We start from the raw sequence: 26,948 nt of genomic DNA on the forward strand, positions 1-26,948 counted from the left end.
TGTGGCCATGGTCATCATAATTGTTTTCATTTGTGCTTTCACGTTTTTAATGAAAATACTGGCCTTTGCCCTTATCTATCCATTGTTGTCTTTGAATGTGGGTTTACTCTATAGTAAATCAGCTGAGTAAAAATGTCATTTGCATCCAGTCCTGTGTATGACAGTCCCTAAGGTTTAGACTTCCTCTGGTATGAAAATGTTTTCAGCAGCAGAATTCAGCAGAATGGTGAAGAAGTCGGCCTACATCACCAACACATGTCATTTATCTAGTGATGTACCAAGGTCACTTGACTGCCATGACAGCTCTTATGAGACACAAGTCTAAATTCTTAATCATTCATTTATAGATCCAACAAGTACATGCTCATGCTGGAGATTCACATGCAAGCTTTCAACATCACTGCAGACCTGTAACTACTGATCTCAACTGGTGTTCTAAAGCCAAGGCACTCCATCTCTCTATCCCTCGGCACGTTATTCACTAAACATAAATGGAACTGGTGTTGAATCACAAGATGAGGAGGTTACAAACATCTCTGTATACAAAACCATGTCAATTTTTTCCTTTATGGTTATATTTTTAATGGCAGTGGCAGTGCAGGGTGCAGGGTGCACTGCTGTCTGGCATGTCATGCAGTGAAGGTTGCACTGTAGCGGATGGGAAGTGCAACCTTCAGCCCTGTGGGTTTTGGGGGGCTTCTGGGCAGTCCTCAGCAAAAATGAGGAGAAGGAGGCTGCTTTCAGGCTCCTTTCAGAAACATCTAAACACAAGAAATCTGATCTGACCTTTAAATACATAATTTAATCATTAAAAATATGTCATCTTATCATTGTTTCTATTTTTTGTGCGCAAATTTTCTTCTATAAATTTTCTGGTCTTTAGCAGTGATTTTCCCCTAATTTGCTGCCTCCCTCATTGTTCATGTTTTTGAAACAAATGAAGTAATTGGATCTGGCTTAAAACTGTTAATTCTAGTAGAAATTAAGTTCCTAGAAATGTCACCAAACAAAGTCCAGAGACAGTTGATTTATTGTCTAATATTTAGTTGTTTTAATGATTTTTATGTGAGCAGAACATAAGTTGTCACATGTATAGCCTAGTCTACTGGAAAACCTGAGGTGCGCAAGAGTAGGTCAATACAAATCTATAGTCTGTTAATGTACATCAAAGGATCATGGTTCCTGCAGCAGTCTGCTGGTGCGGGCTCGTATGACTCTGAGCCTGCCAGAGGGGAGTCTGGTGAATAGAGAGTGTCCTGGGTGGGTGGGGTCGTTCTGGATATATGTGCTTATATTCATTCATGTATTCCTTCAGTCATTCACTTCTATTGGTAAACTTGCTTCAGAGGCTACTGGCCGAAAGTCCAGGGCGAAGGATCAGTGAAACATGAGGACCCCTGGTATGTTGTGCGCATAACACACTTATGCTCATGTCCCACAGTGTGTTGCCACAATTTCACCAGGAGGGGGCAGTATTGCAGCACAGCCCAGCCTGCTGGACACTGAGCTGCTGTGGAAAATGTGACATTTCAGAAATGTGATTCTCACAGATGAAACTGGTCTCTACAGTATATAAATCATGGCTGTCACAAAGTGTAAGGAATGGCGGCATTTTCCAGACTAATGGTCCCAAATTCAATGTTTTGGTCTCATCAATTTTTTAATCTCTAGTGAAGCGCAGTCAAGAAATTCCAAAAGTCTAATTGGAATCTAAAACACATCAAGGAGCATGGCTTTACTTGCTGAAAAGGCACTATTTCCTATGTTTTTGTATGTCCTAACCAGTTTCACTATTGTACTTTTGTACATTTGAGTGCTGATCTACTATGTGTGTGTGTGTGTGTGTGTGTGTGTGCACACATATATAGATCTCTCTCTCTCTCTCTCTCTCTCTCTCTCTCTCTCCCTCTGTATATATATATATATATATATATATATATATATATATATAGATAGATAGATAGATAGATAGATAGATAGATAGATAGATAGATATACACACACACATAAACTTTTTAATTTTAATTTTTACTTTGAAAGTGTTGCTTGGTGGGTTGGATGCAAGCTGAGCCAAAGAGCAGGTAGGTTGCCAAAAAAAAAAAAAAAAAGGGGGTCGCATACAACAAAGAACAGCAGCATCAAAGTGTCGGGTTTGGAGTGGAGTTTGGCGTGACGTCTCCACGGCGGAGCGGAGCGGAGCGCAGGTCTGCTGCTCCTCTCCCGGTGACGTTGAGCCGCTCGGTTCGCTGGAGGGAGGGAGGGAGGGAGGAGAGCGGCCGTGCTGCTCACTATAAACTTGTATCGCCAGGCTGTTGCTTTCATTCATATTTTCTTTTGTCCAGCTCCGCTCCGGAGCGCCATGTCGCCCCACCGGTACACCCCGGACAATTCAGCCGTCGTTGAAAGCGAGAAAAACGGGCAAGCGCGGCTGCCTGGCCCCTACTACGGTGAGTACCGGAGCTCTGCAGCCAGTGATAGATGAGTAGCCTAACAGCTTAAGACAAAGGGAAATTTTGCCAACAGTTACCATTAGTATGTTCATTTTATTTATTTGTGCCATTGTACAGTAATTTTTAGCTTATCAGTCAGTTTACTGATCATATTGTCATTTTTCCTTTAACTTTTGTCCCTTATAAAAAAAAAGAAAATATTTAGTGTTAAGTCCTTAGAAGTCTACCAAGAGATAAAACATAGCCTACATATGTAGGTGATATCTTCAGAAAATAGCAGTTTCCCCTCAGAAGCCGGTATATGTTATCATTAGATGTATGATAACATGGCATAGCCGGCTATAAGTTTACATAATAATAATTTAACCTCAAGTAATTTACTATAAGAACAGCTTGATCTCACCGCAGCCCACTGTGTACTACTCTGATTTCTCCCTGCACATGGCAACAGATTACCGACCTATTGTCTGTAAAGTTGTCCATGTAGGCTGTCATCACTTCTTACAGTTTCACCATGTAATAGAATATGATTTGGGCCTAGTTTAGAAAACACATTTCATTCCTGTTGAAGGTGACAGTAAATTAAGGCAATTAATTAATTGCCTGTGAAACAGAACTTAATGAGCTGAAATGTTGTAGTGTGAATAGTAAGGTGGCAAATGACTGTGCACACAGCCTGGGACATAAACAAAGGTGGGAGCACTTTATACTATAGACCAGAGTGAGGCTATTTCTGTCCCCAGCAGGATAAAGATAAAGATTAGCTGGGTATTACTGTGAACTAATGCCCAGAGCTGACCTAAAGTCAGTCTAATTCAGCAAGGTGTATTTGCCTCACAGTGAAGCCTTGATGGGTCTGTATGTGATTTTCTCCAACATCACTGAATTTGTTTAATCAGTTGGTATACATCACAGCTTATAGATTGGATATCGAAACAACATGAATGAATTTTTTTTTTAGTATTATCATGTCATATCATCTAAATAGCCCATCCCATGTTTTAGATTACATGACACATTGTTACATCAGCATGAGCATAGACTTCCAGCTCACTCTGCATTAGTACTATCATGACGTCAAATTTTCACGCTTAATTAACTTACACGATTAATGTGGCCAAAAGGATTCACAATAACAACATTATTGTGGTATCTATTGAAAATATGAATACAACTCTACTGACGAACTTGTAGACGCTGCTATCAATGTTGTTTTATATAAATGAAAAATATAAACATGCAACATTGTGCACTGAAGGCAATTTTGAGAAGGGAAGTTTTTTCTTTTCTTTTCTTTTTTTTTTTTTTTTAAATGCGGTCTGCTGAGATTTGACAACAGTTTCATTTCATCAATTAATCAATTAGACATTAGAATGAACCTAACAAACAGACAGTTAGTTAGTGTCTGTGTTTAGCCTGTTGTTAGCCTAGGAACTAACTTGACAATAGGCTGTGGCAATATTTATATAAAATTACTCTCTGTTTATCATTGCATTTTCCCAGTGTTTCCTCAGGTGCCACCTGTCAATACTAGCCTGAGGAAGCCAGTTTGCTGCCAGTCTCAGTCTGTGTGTGTGTGTGTGTGTGTGTGTGTGTGTGTGTGTGAGACAGAGAAAGAGGATTGGCAGATAGTGACAGATAGGTAGAGTCTTGCTGATAAGTCCTGGCTAAACTTCACACAATCTCATGAACACACACTCAATCACACACACACACACACACACACACACACACACACACACACACACACACACACACACACACACACACACACACACACACACACAGTCTTGCTCTTTCCTCTCACCTTTAAAATCTTCAATCAAGAAAAATGTCAGCTTATGATTTTGGATGCCATGTTTTAGGTTGTAAATCATTTCTGACCTGTTACTGCAGTTTTCTTCATCCAGTGATCCAGTGAAGCTAGAATGTCCAGCTGTTACAACATCATGTTTATTTTCCACAAACTAGAGCAACCTTCTGAAATGTCACAGCAACTCCAATATGGATCAATAGATATTGATGAGGTTATTATTGATGTGTAAAGGTACAAGATGTAATATTTTGCCTTAAGTTATGTTGTGGTACAAAAATGCAGCCTCTTGATCAATGAAATACTATTAAGCTTGTGAGTGAGGCTGTATACAGATTTTTTAAAGCAAATTTTCTAGCCTTTTTTGTAAATTTTACTGTAATTTTTTTACTAGTATTTTAACTTTCAGGTCATTTTGTTGGTCATTTGCTCATTACCATTTTCAAAAAAAAAAAAAATCAATTAGCTCAGGTTTCAAAGTGTTAAATTCTTTCTCAAACATTTAAAGATAAAGAAAAAGATACACCTATTTAATAAATGAACAAACTCAATTTATCAGTGGAGTGAAGCGCAGGGGACAGAGAAGGACCCTGTCTTCTAAAAACTTAATTAGTCAATACAAGGCTTTCAGTTCGGCATGCATCACAAACCGGAACAAAGTCGTCAATGCCACTTTAAAAAAATGTTCTCTGTGCCACTCATGGAGGTATAAAGAGAACGGAGCCACTGCGCCCAACAAGGCAGCCATGATGGAACAGGCAGCGTGCTGACTGCCCCTCCCATCCCCAAAGACAAAACACTCCAGCAGCTCCAGTGAGCCACTTAAGCTAGCTCGTTGCAATATGGCTTGTAGTTCCATTACCATACCAGAGACAGAAGATCCTCCAGGAACCAGCAGCTCTGGCGTTTGGAGCCACTTATGTTTCCCTGTGAATTCTGAGGGCGATGGCAAGAGCATGGTGGATAAAAAAAAAACAAAAAAAAAACAACAGTATGTCACATGTGCCACACATGAGTAGGTGCCACCAGTGGGAACACGTCAGACATGACAAATCATTTACACTGATGACACCCTACTGTGTCTAACAGGTGGAAGCAGACAAAAATACATTACAAACTATCACGGCAGCATTTCTGTAGGTGCAGCCGTTCAGCTGATTCAGGCAGGGCAAAAGAAATCACAGCCGTGACCGGCACATTTATAGTTGTGGCTATGAGAGCCGACTGTAGTGGAAAACGCAGCTTTCCCAACATGCTTAGTGTCAGTGAGCCCCAGTACACTGTTCCTTCAGCAGCCCATTTCAGCCAGACCAGAATTCCTGCTTTGTACAAAAAAACTCCAAATAGAGAAATCATTGTCTGAAGCTCCTGCTGTTGCTCTGACTGCAGACACAAAGCTAGCTGACTGTAACGGCACATTACCTCACCACTGAATGGGAGGCCACTGTCCCACGCATCATCATCATCCAATAGCTTATACTTAATGATATTAGTTTTAATAAGGAGCTGCTATACTGCTAAGAAGACACCCCAGAAGATGCTTCAGGTATAGCTCCGTCATTCTTCTAACTGAAAAATGATCTTGCTTTATTATGTTTTAATCAATTTTTTTTTAAATCATGGAAATGTCTCTGGCATTTATACGTTTTTGCTATATCAAAAACATACAGAAACATGACACCTCTGTATTGTATTGATTCAAACCATTAATTTGGTGAACCGTTATACCACTAATCAAAGACCATTTGTAATCACTTGGTCTGACGTCCATGCCGGGAGCTGGGTTGGTGGATGGGTCAAAGAACTGACTTCACCCAGGCAAACAGAATTTGAATCCAGCATGAAGTGACAGTGGAGTTCATTTGTTGCAGATGTTACATATGTGACATTACACTGTAATCTAGTGGTTTTTATACATAAACTTAACCTTTCTCTAACCTTAATCAAGTGGTTTTAATCAAGTGATGGCTTAAGTAATGAAACTGGCTAAAATGCTGCTTACCAATGATATACATTTCTAATCAACATACCTTGTATTTGTGATACATCAGAAAAAAAAAAAATCGGCAACAAAATGTGAAGAACCCAAAGGTTCTTCACAGACCCGTTTAAAGAAAAGTCTTTGGGGTGGCAGTGAAGTAATTCTTCAACTTTAACACCAAAAAAGGTTCTCTAAAGAGCCTTTTTCAAAAGAGTTCTTGGTGGAGCCAATCGATTCAATGAAGATTGTATTTTCCAAACAAGGTACCGTCCACCGAATAACATTGTTCTTTAGTCGTCGACGGTTCTCTCTGGAGCCACAAAGTCTTTTAAAGAACCTTTTCAGAACCATTATTTTTCCATGTCTATGGAAACCAAACCAGTCGACTGTAACAGAACTGAATCTGACTTGAGAGATAAATACAAAGCCCTGGTGTGTACATGTTACAGTGTGTGTGTGTGTGTGTGTAAGGGGAAAAAGGGGAAGACATGCACGTTTTGATCCTGAAAAGACAGCGAGCGTGAAGAATGAGAATGGGCTGAATTCCCTGCAGGCTGGCTGAAGTTTTTTGGAAGGGTTTTTCGTCAGGAGTCATGGAAAAGTCTCCTGTCATTAGAGACAGTAAAAGGACTCATGCATTTAGAATCCTTAAAAACCCTTTTTCTCACACCAACCTTTCATCAAAATCAAAAACACTGTGGAGGGACTAGTACTCAGAATATAATATTGTTTTTTTTATCGCTGAAGAAAATAAAATATACAAGAGTGGAGCTGAGCAAAGTAGCAGAGCTAAGAGGAGTGGGACAAAAGTAGAACAAAGTGAAAAAGAATAGATTCTGAAGTAGAGAAAAGTAGAATAAAGTGTGCAGCTCCATTAAATGGGATTCCAAGAGTTAAGCCCTCTTTGGTGATGCTACATCCTCAACAAAGAATTAGAACAAACAAGTCCAACAAACAAAATGTCAAACCTAAATGACAGTGAGAAGCAAATGTTGGCTTCCAATTCACAATTCCACAAAGAAAAAAAAATCATTGTCACCTTTTTTTCTCTGATTTTATGGTATTGTTTCTTATTCTCCTTAAAAATTGAAAACATTTGCATTAATCACATTTAAGTAAATTCCAAGAAAAAAAAAAAAAAGACAGATATATCAGTCAGTAAAGTGGAATTCAGTCTCTTCTCTGCCACATGCTGTGATTTTGGATATCATCTACTTGTTTATTTTGTTTCACTGATCATTTTCATTTCATTTTGACCTTAAGGACAAATTATGTACTCAACCGCTAAAACAATAAACATTTCCTCATCACATCTGTTAGAGTAGAATAAAGTGTCATCATCCCTGAGGGGCTCAACGTTTGTTTCTCACTCAAACACCTTTACTGAGCACAGAAGAGATTTTGGTTTGCCTGTGTATAATTTCTCTTCAAAATATAATTTATATGCTTGCAAAAGCATGTTTTTCTGTGCTCAAAATCTGTCATTGCTTGCTGAGGAATGTGGCACTAATATGGCACCTTAGAATGGCGGTAAACAGAATCTGTGTATATGATAGATAAAAAAAAAAAAAAAAAAAAAAATGTAAATTCAGGGATGTGCAGTGCTTATGGTGAACATTTTTAAAATATGTCATCATGTTTTTAAAATATGGTGTAAAACCACACCATAGCCCATAAAAGCCTGGTCTATGTGAGAGCCACAGCACGGAGGCCTGGTGCTCAGTGGGGACAGTGGGTTGACGAGCAGCGGGCACAGTGACTGGGTTCAGATGTGTGTGTGTGTGAACTGTGTGGGACGCCCTCCATTTGCCTGTGGATCTGTCTGTGGAGCTGTGTACAAGCAGTCAGTCAGCCTCGCTTTCATTGAGTGGACTCAGTGTTCCCTGAAGGAAACTTACTACACACACACACACACACACACACACACACACACACACGTTCTGGCGCCTTGCCCCTGAATGCATACGGCCTTACAACTTTATCTGTGTGTGTGTGTGTGTATGTGTGTTTGTGATCTGAATTTCAGATTTCTCCAGTTGTATCTGTTATGTAACTGATATTCCACAGGAGAGTTGAAGAGGGCTGTCAGTGCAGCGTGTGTGTGTGTGTGTGTGTGCCTGTACAGTGTGTTCGTGTGTATGTGCGTGTGTTTGGGGGGAGGTGGGGATAGAGAGGGAGAGAGACTCTGAGAGCTCGACACACTTTTGTTCTGAGGTTGGTGATGATTCAGGGAATAAAGTTAGAGCAACCAGAGAGTTGAAAAGTTGATTTTGTCTTTCATCACGTAACTTTTTCCAGTTTCGCATCAGAGGTTGTTTTAAAGTTTGTTTGTTTTTTTTGTTTTTTTTTGAGGAAACAAAGATTTGGGTGATGTCAAATTATTCATTTCAATCACTGAAAATCTGAATACCTCCAATACCAAGTGCTAGTATATTTAATCCCATCCCATTCTGTCAGGTCATTCAGTATTCTGTCAGGCCTGCTTGTCCGCTTATGAGAGGGTGTTTTTGTGCACGTCTGGCTTTGAAGATTGTCTGTCTAGTCTTTTGGCAGCTGGGAAAGTGGAAACTGACCAAAATGAATCCATGACCTTGATTAAAAATCTCTTCTGGCTAAGAAGGCTGCATCATTATACACATAAAAGTCAAATGTCATTTTATAATGGACACTAGCTAAAAATACCTTTTTTGTGGATCTCAATTGTAAGTGTAGAGACAGAAATCCCCAAGTGAATGTTCACTTGGTAGTAGTCCAGTAGCAGATGCCAAAAAGATGTTTTTAGAGGTGTTTTTTTTTTTTTTTTTTTTTTTGACAAACCATGACTTGTTTCAACAGCAAACCCGTTTGCTGCCTCTGTTTCTTGTAAGTTACAAGATATGTGTCCAGAACCAGTGACGTCAAACTCACTTTTGTGAACTCAGATTATACAATTTTTTTATACAAAAAAGTCAATGCTTACTTTCATATCATGGTGGAATGAATAGAAAGCAACGCCTGGGTAAAAGGGAGGGAACATGACATGGGAGTTCTATAATATGACTGCTTGCTTTGGGAAAAGATGAAAGGAAACGTGAAGTAGACGCATTTTACGCTAAACATGCGAAACTACTGGTATGGTCCTTTTTAAGTGTTTGCAAACCCCATGGCAAAATCCAGTGGCGGTGTGACGGATGGCCCACAGAAACATGTCAACACTACACTGCAAAAACTCAATATCTTACCAAGATTATTTGTCTTATTTCAAGTAAAAATGTCTTATTTCTAGTCAAAACATCTCATTACACTTGAAATAAGACATGATCAGCTCAGAAATAGCAAATTTTTACTTGTGACACAACAAGTAATAATTTGCTTGTTCCATTGGCAAAATTTGTTTCTTGTTTCAAGCTAATTTTCACTTGAAACAAGTGAAAATTGTCTAAAGACAAGTTATTTCTGAGCTGATCATGTCTTATTTTAAGTGTAATGAGATATTTTGACTAGAAATAAGACATATTTACTTGAAATAAGACAATAATCATGGTAAGATTTTGACTTTTTGCAGTGTAGATCTCTCTTCATGTGAAATGCTTTGGAAACCTGTAGCCACGTCCCATTGGTGGGACTTGAGTGAGTTTGAATGAGTTTGTCTTTCCGTCAGTTCAACTCGGTCACTATATTGGTGTAACTGTTTATCAGAAAGAAGAAGGAGAAATGCCAATTTTCAACCACCAACAAACATGAGTTTTTGCATTGGAATGTGCGAAATGCTAAATTATTTGGTTTGAAAGCGTTCGCTGCACAATAGCACACATTCCCAGCTCTATCTGTAATAACATGGAGCGTCTCTCTGTCTGTCAGAGAGGAGCGGCTGCTGTTTCCTCATTATCATCAGTGCTTCAATTATCCGCCGCTGCCTTCTGCACAATGGGCTCTGCAACGGCACAATGACTTAAGAAATGTGTGTGTGCCTGTCTGTGTGTGTGTGTGTGAGTGTGAGTGAGCGTAAGTGTACTGACATTTCAAGTAGATTGAGTGGGTTCTCTAATTGCTTTTCTAACTAGTATGTGATAATTTCTCCTCCAGGAGCAATATAGAGTAATATGTATGTGTAATAAGCTAAACACACACACACACTCACACACACACATATACACTATAGAAGCTGAAAGATAAGTTATTTGGAGAGAAAATAAAAATGGAAGAAGCATTTGCACTGTGTTCTCTGACAGGTTTGGGAGATAACAGACACATTATGTAACACCCTGACCTTCCCTGTCTCCTCGCTCACTCTCTCCTGTCTCCCATCGTCCTCTCGCCCCGTCTCTCCATCCCTCGCTCCTGGATTTCCCTCTCTTGTTTTTGCTGAATAATCTGAATATATTTCCATCTCATCTTTTCCTCCCTTACTATGCCTCCATTCTCTTGTTCTTCTTGCTTTCCCCCCCTTCCGCTTGTCCCTCTTTTCTTCCAAACGGCACGACACACTCGCGCAGTCGTCTCTCCCGGGGGTTTGTCTGACAGACGGCCTCCTGGGTTCTCCTCCTCCTCCCTGCTTCTCTCTCGCTTCCTCTGACTCACTGAAGACCAGTGCTCACCCTCCTAGAGTGTGTGTGCATGTGGGAGTGTGTGTGAGAGAGAGGATCACAGTCGGACAGTCAGCTTATTCTTGGATTCTAATAGAAATAACTCGAAACACACACGCACGCTGCTCACACTGCTCACCTGTTTTTTTTGTGTGTATCGGCCCTCATTTATCAATATATGTGTGTAAATGTTTGTGCAAGTTTCCTTGTATGTGCACAAACTAAAAACCCCCGCTGCATCATTCAAGCGTTCAGGGCCGTGGCGTTTTGTTGAGAAAGAAAGTTGAGTCTTCTGAAATTCACCTTTAAATGCAGAAAAATAATGGCTCTAAAAATGTTTTTTTTTTTTTTGTAAAATGGGGGTGCCATGAAAAACCATCAACTACATTTTTATTTAGTGTGCAGTTCCTCATCTGAGAAAAAAAAAAAAAAAAAAAAAAAAAAACTAAATATCTGAAAAGAATTCTTTGTAAAACCAATTCGCTCCAGCAAGAGCTATTTTGAAAAAAGGTTCTTTAGAGAATGTTTGAATGGCTTCAGCTGCACTCTAAGAAACAGTCAACACAGTCACAGTCACAGAGAATCAGATGATTCTCCTCTAGCAGCACCATGAAGAACTCTGTGGGTTCCAGCTGACACCGTTAGATTTTATTTAAGAGATGACAATTCATTGTTATTCCCATGTATCTTTTATGTTCTCTGTTCTTTGAAGTTGTGGTAAAGGTAAATGCCATAAACTAGGGATGGGCGATACCACACTTTTAGGATTCGATACGATATCGATACTTTTTCTTGCATTTTCATCGATACCAATACCAATACCGATACCGATAATTTCTTAATGGCAATTTTTTTCATTCAAAATATTATTACATTAAAGACAAATTACATGACAAATACAGACCATTTATACCATATTTATTATGGTCAATGCATAATAAAACTAAAATTAAAATAAATAACATAAATATGAATGAAATAAGTTGCACATTTTCACATTTCTTGTCAAAAAAAAGAAAAAAAGACCGATCAGCCATTATTTTCTGTGTGTTCCTCCGGCTCCCGCATTCGAGCCCTTCTTGCTGGCTGTGCTGTCGGGCCGTCACGTGACACGGGCCGGCTCAATACACCGCCAGGCACAGGGGTGTCTCGGCACATAGTAAGTGAAGGAAGCTATCTAAAACAGCTGAAAGTTATGCATGCACCCCAAATTCTTATTTGTTAGTATCGATATTTATTTAAGGAAATTGATGCCAAATGAGTAGCGTGTGAGTATCGATATATCGATACCACAGGATCGATACGCCCATCCCTACCATAAACCACACAACTGCATAGATGATAATACAATTTTACCAATTTTCCTCAATGGACAAAAGTCAACCATTTGTTCTAAAAACAACTTTAAAGTTGGAGGAATGCATTTTTTGACAAAGTGAGTGATAGACATTGGGCCCATCACTCACTTTGCCTCACTTTGTGACACTGGCCATGGATGTTAGCGCATAAAAACCAGGATGTTTGTCAAGCTCTAAATAAGGTGCACACAAGACCCCATTTCTGTTCTACATGTCTGACAAAAAGGCAAGTTATCAGGAATTTTTTGTCCATATTTTGTGGGCAGTTAAATTCTATGCTTACATTTACCAAGTAGACACGAAATTTACAAATTGGGGCTGCAAAACAGATAGATAGATAGATAGATAGAAAATTCAATGGAAGAAAAATAAAGGAGAGAGCAGGAGAGATGCAGGAAAATGTGAGAAAAATTTCGATATAAAGCTGACCTAGTTCAGGGTAAAGGGGAGCTGACTGTAAATCATTAATCACCATTATTACTATGTTGGAAACCCTCTAGTGTGTGTGTGTGTGTGTGTGTGTGTGTGTGAGAGAGAGAGAGAGAGAGAGAGAGAGAGAGAAATCAAGGAGTGAGGGAATTTGTAGGAGAAAAATGATGGAGTGAGATTTCTCTCTTCCATCCCTACAGGACAATACAATAGTAAGGCAGTTCATACTGTTATGATATTGTGGGATGGATGGATGGATGGATGGATGGATGGATGGATGGAATGACGGAGAAAAAGATGGGGAGGAAAGGTTTAGAGATGGAAGGTTGTATACTGACAGAAAAAAGTGAAACAAAAAAATATTTAAAATCTCACATTTTGCACATCCTGTATGTTTTTTTTTTTAAATGTTTTTTTACTTAGTATTTTTGTGTCCTTTTTTATTGTGCATGTACCATATTTCAGTAAAAAAAATCTGTCTATATCTATATATCAATGTTTATCTATCTATTTATCTATCTATCCATATATCTATCTATATATGTATAATTTTTCTATGTCTCAGTATATTTCAGTGTGTTCTACTTCTTATATTACTCACCCTACATACATGCTTATTTTCCTGTTGATGTACTTATATACTATACCGCTTCAGGTTATTTGTTGTGTTATGTACTGGCTGCCTTATGTTTTAGTTGGATTCCTTCAGTCTTTGTGACTGTTGTGTCCTTGCTGCTGCAGGGACCCGGTCTGCCCAGAGGATTAGATCAGTTTCATCCTCTCTTAGCTCCAGTCGGCAGCATCAAACCACAAGTTGTACTTTTGAAGTCTCTCCATCGTTGTACGCTATGTGAGACATTGTGTCGTCATGGCGATGTCTGTCTGCGCACAGACCATAGAAATGAACTTGGCCATAGATTCTGCTCACAATCCGCATCAGTGGACTCGAGCCCAGATTGACACGGCGGTCATCTCCCTCTGAGGTCCCGCTCAGGGTGGGAAGCCCAGATTCTGTTATCATGTGGTGCTGCTGTGTTCCAGGCTGCACGTCATATCAACTTTGGGAATCAGACAAATTGTTGTCATTTCACCGCTTCCTGATTGATGAACAACTGAAAAGACAAAGAATAGGCAATGGAATGAATCTAGAGGGATATCAGGCTACATTTAAAGGAAAAACAACATATCTGATCACCCGTTAGCTACCATTAGACAACAGCTATGGTTAACATTTTACTACTACTACCTAGAAAACATTACCATTTGATATTATTGCATAATATGATATAAAATACATAAATTAATTAGGAAATATCAATGACCACCTTGGACTCATTTCCACTAGCTAAAGGCTGGAAGGAGAAGCCACTGGCTGTGCTGAGGATTGCAGTGTAACGTTACCTGTCCTGCTGCGTTTTCACCCGATCTCACAAATGTTCTGCTCAGCTCAGTGGGGGTGCAACAATTAGTCGACACTGTTGCCAGAAATCAATGACAATATTCGTTGCTGACGAATGTAATTGTCGATAATTAGTCGGTGACATCATTGCGTGTGTTTTTCATGCTGTGCGCGGATCTGACATTTTTTTTATGTAGTTCCTGAGGGGGTGAGCCATCTTGCATCATTACTATCTTTGCTGAGAGTTAGAGGTGCCAAACAGTAACTGGGAAGCGACGGGTAAGCACACAATATAGTAAAATGGCGGCGGTCGTTCAAAAAGGCTGATACAAACACCAATGTGTCCCAAAAACCTCCAAAGTCTGGGAGTAAAGAAAAGAATAGGCTGCAAGATTTATAAAGTGGACCAAAAACTTGATACTGATCATTTTTTGGTCTTTTGTATTAGTAGTGGCTAAATCAGCTGCAGTTTAATAAAAGACATATTTTTGAATGAAGAAGTCATAAACAGTCAGTGGCCGCTTCATCAGGTCCACTTGTCCAGTCTAATGCAGTGCAATGCAACAGCTCTGCCATCAATTCTACCTTTTAACAAAGTTTATCTTGTTCAGTTTGTGTTGACATTGTGGAGAATGTGTACATTTAACTGAGCATTTAATTGACCTGAGCATTATAGGCAGCAGGAGAGGAGACTTGCTGGCAGAGCAGTTTAATTGGATTGTATTAGATTGGACAGGTGGAGCTGATAAAGTGGCCACTGAGTGTATCTTGTCTTTATTGTTTGCACATGCTAAAAAGAACCTCCAAGTAAATTTATAAGCTTGATAGCTAAATAAGAGACATTTAGTAACTGTGAAATTAAATATCCAATTAATCAACTAATCATTTCAGTAATCGATAAATAGTCAGCTATCAAAACAGTCTTGAGTTGCAGTCGTCAACAAGTGGACTTGTGTGTGTCCATTATGTTTGTTCACATTTCATAATAATTTTTACCTTTCCTTACATGTAGCCTAACACGATCAAATGCCAACATTAGCTAGGAAGTGGGCACTACCTGTTATCTGTTGTCTATCAGTAGGTAACAGGTTATCAAATATGTTGTCAACCCGGCCCAGTGTCCCTCTGGATTTTCACTATCTGTTGTCTTTTCAGTTGTTCATCAATCATAAAGCGTAGAAATGACAACAGTTTGTCAGATTCTCTATGTTTATATGACATGCGGCCTGGAACACAGCAGCACCACATGATGAGAGCATTTGAGGTTCCCACCATGACCGTCACAACAGAGGAAAATGACCACCGTATGAATATGGTCTGTTGTGTTTCTATGATGCAGACCATTGATCCCTACAAGATATGTAAAGGAATAGTAGAACAGGCACTACAGCTGAAGCCATATTGGTCAGCTCAAACAAAGTGTAAGATGCAAAGCATACACTTACACACCCCATGCACTAAAGGGAGTATGAAAACAATGCACAGGTGACAGTAACATTAAGAGAAAGCTTCATGTTCATGTGCACTGACATGGCATTGTTGTAGGCTACAAGTGGTTTAAATTGTACATGGAAGCAGGGTGATGGGACGTATGATTCTAGATGTAATTGCAAATCAAGAGAAAATGAAGTAAATCTTGTGTTTGGGGGTGTCGTGTAAAGGTAAAGAGTGGAGAGTGGAGGTTGGATTTTTCAAATTTAAATCTGAGAAAAGCGAACCTGCTCCTGAAACGACCTTAAACTAGCAGTTAGCCCGACTGGCGCTAGATGGCGCTGTTTTGTAGATTTTGGCTGACCAAAGATGCTAGCTGAGCGATACATAAATATAAAATAATCATGATCACATTAGAAATGTCAGATGTTTCAGACCATTGTGTTTTACTGCACATCTTTGAACATTACAATGGCGGCCGAATTCTGACCACAGAAATAATCCGATTTCACAAGCCTCCGCAGCTCAGATGAGGCCATCGTCCTCCTGGAAGCGGCTGCTGTGACTTCACTTCTGATTGCATCATCAACCATCCAGTTTTTATAATAGATCAGTGGTGCAGACCCATTCTCGTGAACACAGTAGACTCCACACAACAACAATACAATGATAGAAACTTCATTCATAAAACAATGGATCTCCTGTAGCCTACAGTATGATCTTACAGATGTTGGAGCACGCTCATACATACATTTGCATTTTCAAGCAAAACTGGATTCTTCAAAACCAAAGATGCAAAGCCCTTACCAAGCAAGGGCCACATGTGGAGCTGCTGCGTACTTACAGAAATGTGTACACTATTTTCTACACAGAAACGGGTACTTATAACAAAAAAAAAAAGAAAGAATGTGTGGTGAGAATGTGCATACTTAGCCACAGACTGAACACCATGCACACACACAGTTTTGGCTGCAGGATGGTGGAGAAGTGGCAGGAAATACATGAAAATAGGAAGTTATGCGGAGTTATTATGTCATTAAACTAAGTGTCCTTAATATTCAATTTCATTGTGCATGTATGATTTTGTACAAGCCTTTCTTATCTATTTTCTAAGTGATTTTTATATTTGTGAGAGAGAGTCTCTGTGTTGCACTGTTTCCCACATAATCCAGATGTGACTGATGGCTGGATTGACTTGGGGGCACGTGTGTGATCAGTTAATAGTCATTCTGATGAGCTGGAACAGGCTGAGCCGTGCGTAATGGCTGTGCGTGACGACAGCGATAGCAGCTTTGCACTGTTAAAGGACCTCGCTGTGCTTTTAGTCGTCATGTCTAACAAAATGAATGAGCAGCAACAGGTATTTATATGGAAATGAGCCAATTAACCTCCATTTATCGCTGATTGTGGGAGCGTGCATGAGGCTCGTGCACGTGCAAACAATTACACAAAGACTGAGATGCATAAAACAGAAACATGTCATGAATCTAGTTTGGTCATGAATCTAGTTTTTATGCATGAAGTATGTTGCCTAATGTCCAGAAGAGCTTTTGGCTCATATTTAAATATTCAACCTGCCAAGAATGAGTTTTACAAAATAATGATAACCATAAAACTGTACATACATTTTTCAGAGACATGTCACCCTACCTATGGGGCTGTGGCATTATGTTTTGAAAAACTGTTCCCATTTTAATGATGAGTTGCTACTGTGTTATTGATGAGTGCAAACAGTAAACGAGGCTTCCAGTAGGTAGATGAAACCCTGTGTCTCAGAAGATTGAAATTACATATGCAAACTATGCTAATTTACTGTTAAACAGCAAACAGTAAGCAGCAGATAATGCATCACAGCTGTGATTTCATTTAAATACATCACAGCCCACTGTGGATTATGGATTAATTATTTGCTGTCACCTACGCAGACAGCAGAGTGTGCAGCGGAATCCAGTGGTGAACAGGGTCAATATGCAATATGCCTGTGTTTACAAACACTGTCGGCATATGCCGGTTTGGAGCAAATTGGAGGGTTTTTAGTTTGACAGAGGAGGCTCTGTCAGAGCAAAGCTGCCTCCTCCTGCACTGACAGCACTCAAACCAAGTGTGGAGAGCACGATCCACACTTGGTTTAATGCACCACCACAAGGCTCCTCCACAAAAACAAACCCTCCTGCTCAACACAAGAGGCAGGAGAGGAGTCAGGACGAGTTCATCACATAGGCGGAGTTTGAAATTTGCGCTGGGGGGGGGCAAACTTTTTTTTTTTTTTTTTTTTTTTAAACTGAGGTCAGTACGCACTAGGGTATTTGTCTTTCACACGAGCGCACACAACTGAAGCGCACTGGCAACTATACAGTTTAAGTCCTTTAAAAGCAAAAAATCTGTTATTATACCGTTATACTTTCATTTTCCATGTACGATTTTAAATGGTTTGGTGTACAGATTAACTAATCTCGTGTTAAACTGACAACTATGAAATATGCATACTCACTCTCAACGCATGTAGCGTTGCACGTCACAACAACGCGCCATGTCACATGACATGACGGCTCAGAGATTAATTTATTACAATACCAAACATAATGTAATTCAGATTTATTTCTGAAAATAATCTTATTTTATTGCATTGCTTGAATGTTTATAGATATGTATACAGGAAAAAAAAATATTGGACCTATTTTTGACTCAATGTAGTGACACATTTCAGACGCTAGGGGGGGCAATGCCCCCCCTGCCCCCTGCAAACTCCACCTATGGTTAATCATAAATGAATGTTGGAATATGTCTGTCATTAAAGTGATAGTCAACCCATTTTTAAAAAGTCAGATCATTTCACTCCAGCCAGTATCCAGCACTCAGTAACAATGAGAGGAAGACAGCACCACCACTGTCCTACACAACAGTTAGAGGGCAAGAGAAATTATATCACATTTTTCAAGATGGATGGTCTGTCTCTATTTAAGGATATTAATGTGTAGACTGTGTCAAAAAAAGATGAAATTTATTGAAGCTAGGTCAGTGCGGCAGCAGATTAGTAACAGGATACAGCAAAGAGAAACGGTACAGCTGTATAAAGGGATGCAGAGCTAGCGACATGACTACTATATATAAAAAAAAATATATAAAAACATGAAATATATAAAAAGAAAATATAAAAACATGAAATATGCAGGAGAAAAAAATAAAGATGATGAAAATATCAAAATGATTGTTAGAAATAGCAACAAAAACGAACAGATTTGTGACATTACAGGATTATGGATGACACAAATATGCAGCCAGTGCAGATTTGCAAAGGAATACGCAGTCGGATTAAAGGCGTATGAAGTGCAGACAGTTTTAATTGGACAAAGAGATATTTGCCCTCTGTCAGACAGGAAGTGAGCGTAGCCGTGGGAGACAGCGTGGGCTGTGATTGGCCATTACATAACGAGTCCTGACTTTGATGGCTGACAGGAAGCGGGTGGATGAAAGAGGATGTGATGTTGTTCTCCCTTTAAACATTTCCTGTATGCCTTTAGAAGTAAACAAGAGGTGTGTATGTGTGTGTGTGGCTTTCCTATGAGTTTGTAGTTCATGCTGTAACTGTGCTGATGTTTCTGCTTTTTTTTTTTCCTTTTTTTCCTTTTTTTTCTTTTTTCTTTTTTTTTTTTGAATTATTCTATGATGCAGCCTGGCGCACATCTCATTTAAACATTTACATCAGTGCTGTGAGTGTTTCTGTGTGTGTGCGTGTGTGTGTGTGTGTGTGTGTGTGTGTGTGTGTGCATATTTCTCTGTTTCTGTGTGTGGGTGTGAGTATGAACTATGATGCAACAGTCTGCAGTCGATGTTTAGATGTTGACAAGCATCCTCTCATTTCCATATCTTGATGCATCTTCAAGAACTCCAAGTGTGTGTGTGTGTGCATGTGTGTGTGTGTATGCGTGAAAAAGGGAGAGACAGATTCAGCAAGAGCAAAAGTGAGAAATTGAGTGCTTGAGTGAACAAGTGAGTGAATGAGTGATTGCATGAATATGAAGGAGTATGTGTGTGTGTGTTTGAGTCACACACACACACACACACACACCTGAAGAGGACATGACACACACGCCACAGAGGATTATCAAGGGTGTCTGCAAGTCTCGATTTCTGTCTTTTTTTCTGTCTCAAATTGTATCATCTGAACAGCTCCATGAAGCATCTGAAGTCTTTATTCCGTTTTAGAAGTCTTGAAAAGGTTCTGGTTTACTGATGTGCTGGTTTTCTAATGAGAAAGTAGCCCAGTCACTCACACACACACACACACATCTGTTCTGACAGTTCTCATTTTCACTCTCATTTCAACTGAGAAATTGGTCTCGTGCTTCAGTGCAGCTGGTGTTAATTCATCTGAAAAAGTCTTAAATGTGATTTGATGAAATCTTGTTATGAAGATGCCAGGATTTTTACTTTGATACCATAGTTCACTATCGAAAAACAAGAAAACCACAACATGGCATGACTTCAAACAGTGTTGCAAAAGGGACAGAATATGCCCCAGCAGTATTTCAGCCCATAGTCATGTGTGTGTACATACAGTATTTGTACGTACAGTATTTGTACATACAGTTAGGTCCATAAGTATTTGGACAGTGATACAATATTCATTATATTATATTCATTATACATTTTGAAATTTTGCCCTTTTACACCACCACAGTGGATTTGAAATGCAGTAATAAAGACATGATTAAAGTGAAGACTCAGCTTTAATTTAAAGGGCTGAACAAAAATGTGGCATTAACCGTTTAGAACCTAAAGCCAATTTACATTGTCACCCCAAAAGAGCATTTGTGAGCTCACACACTGATGTTGGACCAGGGGGCCCAGCTCACAGTCTCTGTTCTAGTTGATCCCAAAGGTGTGTTGGATGGGGTTGAGGTCTGGGCTCTGTGCAGGCCAGTCCAGTTCTTCCACACCAAACTCAGCCAGCCATGCCTTTATGGAGCTGCTCTGTGCACTGGGGCTCAGTCATGCTGGAGCAGAAAAGGGCCTTCCTTCCCCAAACTGGTCCCACAGAGCTGGAAGCAGAGAATTGTCCAAAATGTCTTGGTGAGCTGAAGCGTTGAGATTTCCCTTCACTGGAGCTGAGGGGCCGAGGCCGAGCCCAGAAACACCAGCCCATAGCGTTATCCCTCCTCCAGCAAACTGCACAGTCGGCACAATGCAGTCAGGCAGGAACATTCTCCTGGTTTCACCAAACCCAGACTGTCCATCAGACCGCCACATAGAGAAGCGTGATTGGTTGCTCCACAGAACACATTTCCACCGCTCCAGAGTCCATTAGCAGTGTGCTTTACACCGCTCCATCTGACACTTGGCATTGAAGCTCCCAGCACTCAGTTTCTGTGCTGACGTTGATGCCAGAGGAGGTTTGGAGCTCTGCAGTTGCTGAGTCAGCAGAGCGTCGGCCACTTTTACGCACTATAACAGCCTCACCGCTCGGCGACCCGGCTCTGTGACTTTATGTGGTGCTGCCACCTGGTGGCTGAGTTACTGTGACAATACCACTTACAGCTAATGGTGGAATATCTATCTATCTATCTATCTACATGTGTGTGTGTGTGTGTCTGTGTGTGTGTGTATGTGTGTGTAGAGAGAGAGATAGATAGATCAATCTCTCTCTCTCTCTCTCTCTCTCTCTCTCTCTCTCTATATATATATATATATATATATTTGTGTGTGTGTGTGTGTGTGTGTGTGTGTGTGTGTATGTGTGTGTGTGTGTGTGTGTGTGCATATGTATATGAATATGTATATACAGTGCAGGCCAAAAGTTTGGACACACCTTCTCATTCAATGCGTTTTCTTTATTTTCATGACTATTTACATTGTAGATTCTCACTGAAGGAATCAAAACTATGAATGAACACATGTGGAGTTATGTACTTAACAAAAAAAGGTGAAATAACTGAAAACATGTTTTATATTCTAGTTTCTTCAAAATAGCCACCCTTTGCTCTGATTACTGCTTTGCACACTCTTGGCATTCTCTCCATGAGCTTCAAGAGGTCGTCACCTGAAATGGTTTTCACTTCACAGGTGTGCCTTATCAGGGTTAATTAGTGGAATTTCTTGCTTTATCAATGGGGTTGGGACCATCAGTTGTGTTGTGCAGAAGTCAGGTTACTACACAGCCGACAGCCCTATTGGACAACTGTTAAAATTCATATTATGGCAAGAACCAATTAGCTAACTAAAGAAAAACGAGTGGCCACCATTACTTTAAGAAATGAAGGTCAGTCAGTCCGGAAAATTGCAAAAACTTTAAATGTGTCCCCAAGTGGAGTCGCAAAACCCATCAAGCGCTACAACGAAACTGGCACACATGAGGACCGACCCAGGAAAGGAAGACCAAGAGTCACCTCTGCTTCTGAGGACAAGTTCATCCGAGTCACCAGCCTCAGAAATGGCAAGTTAACAGCAGCTCAGATCAGAGACCAGATAAATGCCACACAGAGTTCTAGCAGCAGACCCATCTCTAGAACAACTGTTAAGAGGAGACTGCGCCAATCAGGCCTTCATGGTCAAATAGCTGCTAGGAAACCACTGCTAAGGAGAGGCAACAAGCAGAAGAGATTTGTTTGGGCCAAGAAACACAAGGAATGGACATTAGACCAGTGGAAATCTGTGCTTTGGTCTGATGAGTCCAAATTTGAGATCTTTGGTTCCAACCGCCGTGTCTTTGTGAGACGCAGAAAAGGTGAACGGATGGATTCCACATGCCTGGTTCCACTGTGAAGCATGGAGGAGGAGGTGTGATGGTGTGGGGGTGCCTTGCTGGTGACACTGTTGGGGATTTATTGAAAATTGAAGGCTCCAGCACCTCCAGGCTGTGTAAGGGCTATTTGACCAAGAAGGAGAGTGATGGAGTGCTGCGGCAGATGACCTGGCCTCCACAGTCACCGGACCTGAACCCAATCCAGATGGTTTGGGGTGAGCTGGACCGCAGAGTGAAGGCAAAGGGGCCAACAAGTGCTAAACACCTCTGGGAACTCCTTCAAGACTGTTGGAAAACCATTTCAGGTGACTACCTCTTGAAGCTCATGGAGAGAATGCCAAGAGTGTGCAAAGCAGTAATCAGAGCAAAGGGTGGCTATTTTGAAGAAACTAGAATATAAAACATGTTTTCAGTTATTTCACCTTTTTTTGTTAAGTACATAACTCCACATGTGTTCATTCATAGTTTTGATTCCTTCAGTTAGAATCTACAATGTAAATAGTCATCAAAATAAAGAAAACGCATTGAATGAGAAGGTGTGTCCAAACTTTTGGCCTGTACTGTACATACATACATACATACATACATACTGCCCTCCAAGAATATATAAATCTCACCTGGTTTTCTTAATAGTAGTAGTAGTAAGACTGAGAAAGCACTTTGTGGCTGGGCAGAATTAAGTTTAGAATCCCAAAGCCAACTCACAGTGAGCTGTTTCCAGCTGCTCTACTGGAAAACCAGTCTGAACCGGTCATGAAACACTTATCATATTTTCAAGGCGTTACCTCAGCAGAAATCATACTTGTGTGGTTCTGGGTATAAAGAGGAGAGATTTTGTGAAAGACACTTTGATAAAGACTATGAACTTGCTGTTGTGTTTCTCCCATGCTGTGTGTAATAAAGACTGATTCATATCATCTGAACTCAGCAGGAAATTCTTCAGAGACTTAGCAAATCTCACAAAGGAGAATTTGCCTCACAAGTTCTACCAGGACAGTTTCATGTTGCCTAGAATATATTACCCTTATTATAATTGGTATGATTGCTGTAACAGTCTTTACTGCCTCATTGCCTGAGGTTCAATTGGACTGGAAGTCAGAGCTGAGCTCCACCTCCTCAAGTCTAAATCATACCGTGGTGGAGTGGAGCTCCGTCTCCCTCAATATCACACTTAAAGTTATTTTTTACTCCCCCAATAATAGTTATCTAATAAGAAGTGCAAACATTTTCAGGAGTGTATTTATTTCAGAGGTGCTGCAGAGGAGAAACATGTAAATGCTTCTTTCCCACCTCTTGGACTCTGAAACAGTGTTTACATGCAGTTACGCAAACTTCCATATATGTTTCGGTCTCACTGAAAGCATGAAATGGTGGTTAAAAACAAAGTTTACACCTTCACTACTTGTCTTTGTTACAGTAATTAAATATTAAATGTGAATTCATCAATGGCAAGCAGCTGCCTTGCAACCCGAGCTCAGGTCGAAGCTTGGAACTCGGTGCTTTGGCAAAAATTTATTGACAAAATATTCTGAGAGTTAACTGAAGGGAAAATACAAAGGAATAAATAAATGTCAGGGAGCTCCAGTAAATGCAAATAATCCTCCTACTCCAGTGCAACACAGTGTACCTGCTCTATTGTTTTCTCTCTCTCATACTTGCATAAGTCAATAACTGAATATCCTTTGCATTTGCATTTCTGAAGTGAGCGGATAGAAAGTAAGTGTGTGTGTGTGTGTGTGTGTGTGTGTGTGTGTGTGTGTGTACCCATCAACATCAATGTGTAGCCCAAAAGGCACTAGTGCAGTAGTGTTCAAAGTGGGGTCCTTGCGGGTCTTCCATCCTCAGCAAAATGAGGAATAGTTTAATTTCACTGTAATTTAATTCACGAGAAATTGTTGAATGCCTAAAATGTATAGAGGTTCATTTTAACATTTTCTGTCTTTGTAAGTATTGTAAATCAGTATAGGAAGTATGACATCAAAACCCTTGAAAACTGTGCAGACTCCTGTAAGACCATAAGAGGGGTGGGGGCAGCAATTTGTAAATGTGTAAATTACAAATGAAGGAAACTGTATTTTTAATGCTTAAAAAGACCTATTTAAAAGGTTAGATCAGCCCCCATAGGGTCACTTTTTTTTTTTTTTTTTTTTGCATTATCTCATAAAATGTGTTCTTTCACAATAAATTTTGCATTCTCTCACAATTTTGTTTTTGGATTAACTCAAGACTTTTCTACTTCCGTTCAGTTCCCTCTGAGCCATATGTCTGTTTCCACTAAGCTGCTCCCAGCACATAGGTCTCTTGATGTTAAAATGTGTTTAAGTTTACTTTCACTAATCACATAACCAAGCTTATTGAGCAATTAATACTCAGTTCGAAGTCAAATTCAATGAGCTGGTCCATACTGGGGCGCCATCCTGCTGTGCTGGGAGCAGCTGAGTGGAAAGAGACATATGGTTCAAAAGGAACGTAAATAGAAAAGTACTGCAAGACAACACAAAAGTTATTTTGAGGGAACACAAGAAAAAAAAATCTCACCATGATTCTTCTGGAACTCCATAGATCAGTGATTCTGGATCAGTGTCAGATTTCTTGTGATTAACTGATTGTGACTTGCATCTGAACACACCATTCACAAGCTTTTACACTGAATACCAAAATATCTCTTGATATTAGAGTGTAAGGGACCCTAAAAAGCAAAATGACTTCAAATGAGGGTCTGCATCTTACTGAACGTGGACCTGAAGGTCCCAAACATCAAGCAGGTTGAATCCTCTGTGCTAGCGATTTCATAGGACGACTACACTACATGCACTGCACAAACGTGTTGCAGAGAAATAATAAACTTTGAGGAATTTCCAGTCAATAAAGTGCATACTCTTAACTGTCTACTTGTAAACTTCACAGTGATGAAGCATAAAAAGTAAAAGAAGGCAATACTAATGAAGAGTCTTAAAGGAGAGTTAAGTCTGAAGTGTTCCGTTTGATATCGAATTAGAAAGTTCATCAAGGAATCTATGAAAGTAGAGATCAGAAATCCTGCTTTGAGATTCTCTTTGAAAACAGGCAAAAACATATTTTTACAAGCAGAAATGTATTCATTTTCAGTTGGATCACCTTGGCAAAATTATGGTGAAGAAAAATAAGTTGTGACTTATTCAGTGGACTATGCAGCATATTAGCTTTCCAGCTGATGGACCTCTGGTTGCAGCACTGACCGGAACAGCTCTTGCAACAGAGATTTGACATTTCCGTTAGGTTTCAGTGGACTAACTGCATCATTTTCATGGATGCAGCAGTTTAAAAATCTAAGAATAGAACTGAACTGATAGCAGGACTGCCTGTGTGGCAAGTGTTTTAAAATTGATTTAACATGGAAAGAACTGATTGTACCTTAGTGGTGTAACAATATTAATGGGATTTGCCAGCATGAGGATTAAAGAGAAAACAGTGGTGGGATTGCCAGGGTTCCTCATCGAATGACAGGCTGTGATTTATGAGGAATAAGCTTTTGATTCAATGATTGGCCATTGTCCTCCTTGTGATTTAGAGCGTCTAGTCATGAGGATATTTGATATCCTTGTAACAGTCAGTGCTGATGCCACAAAAGTTCAGGATACTACTGATATTTCTTACTGTCAGTGTTAGGATGAAATACTGAATTATATGTTTACTCCCAAAAATTCAATAAACCAGAAGACTTGCTTCCACTAAAGAGATTTATTAAATCTACTAGGTCAGCATCCCACTTAATTCAACTTTGAATGTCCTTGTCCATATGAAACTCAAATGACCATGGGAAACTCAAAATCCACAGGCAAAAATCGCCGCTTCAAACTGCAAAAATGGAACTGAAAAGCAACAACGCATGGCAAAAAAGGAAAACAAAACTAAAAATCTCAGTCTCAGCAGCAGGCAGCCAGGAAATGATGAAGAGAACGTCCATCCAGATGCTGTAATGGCAGTTTTTGCTCTACATTTGTGGTATTTGAGTTCACTGGAAGTTTTCTTTCAGTACTGTCTAAAATCTGCAAACTAAGATGCCAGTATTTTACCTTCACAGGTAACAAACAAACGTTCCCTCTCTGCTCCTTGGTTTCTCAACACCTGCCCCAAACATTGACCACGTTTACATGCACACCATATTCCTGTATTATTCGGAATATCCTCAGTATTCCGGTTGTGCATGAGTCATGTTGTTTACATGTTTCGTGCCGAACCCGATTAAAGTCATATTCCTGTTGGAGAATATTCCGAATAAGACCCCTGGCGTATACCTGTTTTAACCAGAATATTGTGGCATGTAAACACCTAAATCGGAAAATGTCCCGTACCCGAATATTCAGTTACGTCTGCGCATGCTCAACTCACAAGGAATCCTGGGGCGTCTTTGTTGTTATAGTTATTGCAAGCAGGGAGAACGACATGGTGAACAGCAGCAAGACCCAAATATTGACCTGAATCGGAATCTGGTGTGCATGTAAAACTACTCACTGCCTCCAATTTGATCCTTGCCTTCCTTTGTTCTCTGGCCCCGCCCCCCTCATTGGAACCACCAGCTGGTATTGACATGACCATTTTTGATCACTGCATGGGTATTTACTCATTATGTGCCAGGATGGCATGAAAAATACACAAAGCAGATCTAACCCTGCAAGGCTTTAACAATTGAAATCAACCATTTAAACATCTGCTTGCATGCTGGTGGGGATCCCGCATGCTTTACAACACAAAACAGAAAGAGGGCGCTGTTCTTCCAGACAGCAAGGGGACAGGGAGC

The 26,948-nt window shown here is 40.0% G+C and overlaps 1 protein-coding gene across 1 annotated transcript in view; it reads left to right on the forward strand.

The window, feature by feature from the left end:
* Positions 1-2,236: 2,236 nt before the first annotated feature.
* Positions 2,237-26,948, forward strand: part of LOC115375889 (choline transporter-like protein 5-A) — a 66,729-nt gene continuing 42,017 nt past the window's right edge. Inside the window, exon 1 of the mRNA XM_030075476.1 lies at positions 2,237-2,447. Coding sequence (XP_029931336.1) covers positions 2,360-2,447 — 88 coding nt within the window. The 5' untranslated portion in view covers positions 2,237-2,359. The remainder of the gene's footprint in view (positions 2,448-26,948) is intronic.

This window comes from Myripristis murdjan, chromosome 17, assembly GCF_902150065.1.
Source record: "Myripristis murdjan chromosome 17, fMyrMur1.1, whole genome shotgun sequence".
Classification (NCBI taxonomy): Eukaryota; Metazoa; Chordata; class Actinopteri; order Holocentriformes; family Holocentridae; genus Myripristis; species Myripristis murdjan.